Raw genomic sequence first — 5,659 nt, 5'->3', positions numbered from 1 at the left:
AAAATTCTTCTCCTCCTAGTTTGATTAGCTAAGTAGGAGGTCCTTCTAGGACGGGTTTTTCACCTTCGATAAGGTTTTGTCCCGTGGGAGGACCTTAGGTTAGGAACTCCAACGAGTCTAACTCTTCAAGCTAATCAAGTCAACTTGCCCCTAGCAGTGATGTCCGAAGGAGGAAAAACGACTGTTCTACAGCTCTAGCTTATTTTCAAACAAGCTGGATTTGCCCCTGCAAACCGAACACGGCCTTAGAATACAGACTTGGTGCGGTTAATTCGGCCGTCTTTGGTGTGTGTTCCTTAATTTTAATTTTAGCGCATACAAACGTCCTTATAAAACGAATCAAAGCCAAGACCAAATAGTTTTGGGCTGTTCGAAATTGCACTACCAGGACAATAAGAACATAACCGATGCTCTAATATGCCAATTTGCTTTTGCTAGAACCAGGTAACGTAGGAGGTAGCTTTCAATTAATCCAATAAATGAAAACACAGCAGTGCGCTGCCCCGGTTCAGCGTTGTAAAATGATCGTGAAGCTGGTGAACTCTGATTTTAAGAAGCGTTATGAGCTATATGAGTTACGACGTCAAAGAATGCGTTTGAGTTGCAGGTACGACGACACGTTTGACGTTTGAACTGCCAGCTACGACAACATCTAAGGAGCAAAAGTGTCACGCTTTAATCTTGAGGAGTCAATGAGAGTGGATCTATTGCTATTGCTATTTGGAAAGCACGGACCAGAAAGCATCTTGCGAGAGCTGCACATTGGCCACAGTTCTCATGCGACGCTTGCCCTGCTTCTGCTTCGCCAGCAGCTTCTTCTTCCGAGTACTATCTCCTCCCCCCACAGTCTTCCCCGACTTGATAAGCACGTCCTTGCGGTACGGCGCAATCCGCTCCTTTGCGAAGATCTTGCCGCCCAAAGCCGCCTGGATTGAGATCTCGTATTGTTGTCTGTCGATCACACGCTTGAGTTTTTGACACAGGGCACGTCCATCCGGTGTGGCTCGACTGCGGTGACACACGAAGGAGAGCGCATCGAGCACTTTCCCATTAATCAGCAAGTCCACTTTGACAATATCCGCCTTCTGTGGCTCGATCTCACGGTAGTTCAGCGTTGCTTCGAGAGACAATACACACAGACAATGTTAGAACACAGCAACAAACAGCATATCGATATGATTTTAACTACTCACCATAACCGGACGATATTGTCTTGAGTTCGTTGTAGAAGTTGGTAACCACCTCTTGCCATGGCACGTCAATGGTGACAATAATTCGTTCATCCTCCAGGTAAACGAGGTTCGTCTGAACGCCACGCTTCTCTTTGGCAAGTGCCAGCACGGGGCCCAAGTACGACGCAGGGGTGATAATCGAGGCCTCCACCATGGGCTCCAGGATCTCGTAGTACTTGGTCGATTCAGGGAACGCACCGGGAGTCTCCACAGTCAAGTGCTCGCCGTTCGGGTCGATCACAGTGTACGGTACCATCGGCGCTGTGACCATCACCTGTATGCCCTGCTCGTCCGAGAGACGTTGATGGAACACCTCCATGTGCAGTAATCCTAAGAAACCACAGCGGAATCCCATGCCCAAAGCGCCACTAGTTTCCTGCTGAGCCGTCACACTCGCGTCGTTCAACGTGAGTTTCTCGATAGCCACGCGCAACTCGTCGAAGCTCGAGTCATCGGTAGGGTACATGCTCGCAAAGACCATACTACGCGCCTCCTGGAAGCCCGGAAGCGCCTTGAGGTCAGCAGATGCAGCTCCTTCGCGGAAGAACGTGTCTCCTACTTTGGCTTCGGTGGTCGATTTCATGCCAGCAATAATGTAGCCAACTTGACCGGCATACAGCCCTTTTGTTTTGTATCGTCCCGGGAGTAAGAGGCCCGTCTCTTGAACGTCATGTTTCGTTTTCTGGTGAGCGCTGTAGATCTTGTCCCCCGGAGAAATTGCGCCGTCTACGACCTTCACCAAGCAGACGGTTCCTCGATAGTCATCGTAGTACGAATCGACCAGCAAACACCTCAAAGGCGCAGCAGGGTCGCACTCTACCGGAGGCGGTAGTCGCTCTACTACTGCTGGTAGAACATCGTTAATGCCATCGCCGCTTTTTGCCGACGTTAAGAGAACTTCATCCGGGTCCACGTCCAATAGCGACGATAAACTCAGAATACTATCGTCCACTTCAGCGTGAGGCATGTCGATCTTGGTTAACACTGGCACAACGTGGAGATTCCTCTCTTTTGCGGCGTAATAGGTCGCCAGCGTCTGTGCCTGAATGCCCTGCGAGCAATCCACCAATAGCAGCACTCCTTCACAAGCCGAAAGCGACCTGTTCACTTCGTAGCTAAAGTCCACGTGCCCTGGAGTGTCCACTAAGTTGAGCATGAATGATTCCCCAGTCTTGGAGTCTCTGTGGAGCATTGACGCTGTCTGTGCCTTGACGGTAATTCCTCGTTCCCTCTCCACCTTCAAATTGTCGAGGAACTGGGCGCTTTCACGCTCCTGTCGCGAGATATTGCCGCTTGACTCCAGCAACCTGTCCGCCAGTGTCTACACGTTGATTCCGTCATTTTTTGTCAATTAATCCAATGAAAATAGACGCCATTCTGACGTTTTAGCGTCTGGAACGCACCGATTTGCCATGATCGATGTGCGCTACGATGCTAAAGTTGCGGATGCGTTCGGGTCTGAACTCCTCCAGCCGCTCCGACATATAAGGTCCCACTGTTTTAGGCGTGAGTGCCTCGCCCTCCATGAATTCCGTCGAGGTTGTAGCGAGCCCGCGCACGCGCAGTGGAGCCACTGCAAGGACGCGCAGCCCCCGACGTCGCACCGCCAGCATGCTGGAACCGGTTGTGTGGCTGCAAAATGCAACCGAAGATGTTCAAGCACCATAAGGGGATTTCAAAGAAGGTACCAATAACAGCGCTTCATTTTGTAATATTTCTTGAGCTGCAAAAACTTACACGTCAATTTTTAAATTCTTTCAAATTTACTCTGTTTATTTGTTTGCTTGGGTTTTCCTCCTTGTATAATATTCTAAACGAAAGGTATTTATCAACGATTGGATGACAGAATCCTCTTATTCTAATTGGTTGAGGATATTGACTTCCAGCCAATGAATGCATTGAATGCATGTCTACCAAATGTAGCCATTGGTGTACAGTATCTCACACCAATGTGGAAGCGTAACCAATTGACTATGTGTAGCCACTTGCGTGTAGCCCCGTTACACATTCTCTACTCGATACGAATCTTGTTGTTTGGAACGCGAGTATTTTAATAGCGCTGTTGATTGCTTTAAGCGCTGCTACGGACAGACGCCGGAGGTGCGCAATGGAAGGAAGCGGTTCGTGCTCAGATTTGTTTAGCTCAAGACCATCGGGTGACTACGAATCAGAGGTCGCAAATGGTTAACCGTACCCGTTCGGGTAATGTCTAACCGTAACCACGGACGGGTATGGCTAATCGAAATTTTGCCTCTTTGAAAAACGGACGGGTACGGGCAACCGATTTCTAGGATGGGTTGGTTATGGTTGACCGAGCTCACCAGAGGATGGATATTCGAAGTTGTTTTGCATCTTTTTCTTTTTAAAGAATTTTGGCGACGGCTCGCGCCTTCAACCGAGAGAAGGTTGCGTGCAGCTTATTTTGAGCGGAAATATTGAATAAGAAAATTGTATTTCACCTTTTCATTCTATACATAAATTACACGTAATTTTCCGCTAGCCGATCGCTAATTTCGGCCAGCCATGGTTGGCCGAACGGTCCGTACGGTTGGCCATGGTCATCCGAAACTCGATGACCAGGGCTTTCGGGCGGGTACGGCTAGCCGGAAAATTACGTTTGCGACCTCTGCTACGAACTAAACGCTAATGATAAATTTAACGCAGATCTCAACACGCAGTATAAGACTCTAAGGGCCGTTCTTAGCCAAAAAATAACGGTGGATTATGCTTCCATGGCCCAATCATTTCACTTGGATCCATATTACAGTGGACGCCGTATGGTCCGTTTGATCCACGTCCACTGTGTAGAATTAGGGTTGGTGGCCGTGGACGGAAGGTAGACATACCTGACGGGATAGAACGACACCTTTAGCTGGAGTTGATACAGCTCATTCCATCAAGTCTCCTGAAGCAATCAGTCCACATCAGCAACCAACGGTCCCCTGTCAATCTATCGCCATGTCCTCCTCCTCCGTTATGTCTCCTGGTTTGCCTTCACCTACGGCACCTCCAGCTACCGCTACATCTGACGGCGGCATTCCCGCGACTGCATCGACTATTAGTGATGTCATGTACAACGGCACCATAAATCTAGAGGAAGCCGAATCGTGTCTGATGGCATTTGGAGCTAAACAACTTCGGACAGAGTGTTACCTTCGGCAGCTACGTATCGTTAAAAAGGGCCAAAGAGCCCCAACAGGTACGAAACACTGTCGGCAGTCATTCGAAAGGTTCGCTCGAACATGTTTTTATTCAACAGCATCTCAATTTCGAGATCAACATCGATGCGATGACGCGAGTAGCGCGAGTTCCGTGTTCGTGCTTGCAATAGAACGAACAGCAACAGTATCGTTTGGACGTTGGCTCGATCGCGAAGACGACGAGTGATCGCTATGATCTCGCTGGGTGTGCGCATTTCGTTGCGATAGTGGAAGAGAACAAATGCAAAGCGATCAAAGTGATACATCGCAATTATAAGCTAATATTAGATGTCAACCACCCCTCCTTCAACCTTAGCCACTAAGGCCATCCACTAGTTTTAAGTTTGTTCTTCGCCGAATCAAGCACAAAAGTACCATCCACCTTAACTTTCATCCACTGGCAAGAAATCGGCTAAGAACGGCCCTAAGGGCCCGTTAAAATTTGTTGCGATGTACTGGCTCTCTATGGAGACGGTTTGTTTTTGTCCCAAAAGGGTTATTGCTAAATGTGTGGTCCTTGTGTGAGAAAGATGAGAGAAGAAGAGACAGGTAATGTTGCAACACAGAAAGTTATTCATTCTGGAATATACGCTCTGCTGAGCAGCCTTCCTCACTAAACTAACGCTCGTAGGCTTCGTTCTATCTGTCACCTAACAGTGACTATAGCTACTCGCTCTGCGCTAAATACTTGCACGCGGCAAGTAAATTTAGAGCTTACAAATTTCAATATGCGGAATTGTCTTCACTCAAATGTTGTTGCGGACATCTCGGAGCAGTTTCACGTCTTTAAAGATTCCGTAATTCGGAGAAGAAGGCTTGATTTCCAGCGACCTTTCCCAGCAAACCAGCGCACCATCACTTGGACGACCACCCTAGACGCAGAGATCTCATCATGGATTCACCAACCCCATCAGGCTTAGCGTTTGAACAATGGAGTCGATTCTTTGTCCCCTCCACGGATTCAGACTGCTATAACCTAAAGCCGGTCTTCGAGGCCTTGCAAGAGTCTGCGAAGTTTAAGTTTCTCGAAACGTTCAAGTTACCGTACGAAGATGACCCGAAAGATCGTAACGAAGCCTCGATTTCTTCCTCTAGCCTTCCCAGATCATCGAACAAATTCAGTGGGGGTGATGGAAGATCGTATTGGCACTGACGCTGATAGGGAACTCTGGCTACGTTTTGGACAATGTTTCAATCTTACCCCCCTAGTGGAGTCTGACGTGTGTC

The 5,659-nt window shown here is 48.4% G+C and overlaps 1 protein-coding gene across 1 annotated transcript; it reads right to left on the bottom strand.

The window, feature by feature from the left end:
* Positions 1–716: 716 nt before the first annotated feature.
* PITG_12454 (GTP-binding protein, putative) lies at positions 717–2,873 on the bottom strand (the record flags this gene model as incomplete). Its single annotated transcript, XM_002900297.1, has 3 exons — positions 717–1,117; positions 1,194–2,553; positions 2,636–2,873. The coding sequence occupies 3 exons, from the start codon at positions 2,843–2,845 to the stop codon at positions 717–719; spliced, it is 1,971 nt and encodes a 656-aa protein (XP_002900343.1).
* Positions 2,874–5,659: the final 2,786 nt, after the last annotated feature.

The sequence above is a fragment of the Phytophthora infestans genome, genomic scaffold (genome assembly GCF_000142945.1).
Source record: "Phytophthora infestans T30-4 supercont1.26 genomic scaffold, whole genome shotgun sequence".
Lineage (NCBI taxonomy): Eukaryota > Oomycota > Peronosporomycetes > Peronosporales > Peronosporaceae > Phytophthora > Phytophthora infestans.
Note: the sequence above shows the minus strand (reverse complement) of the source record. Positions and strands in the feature narration are given on the sequence as shown.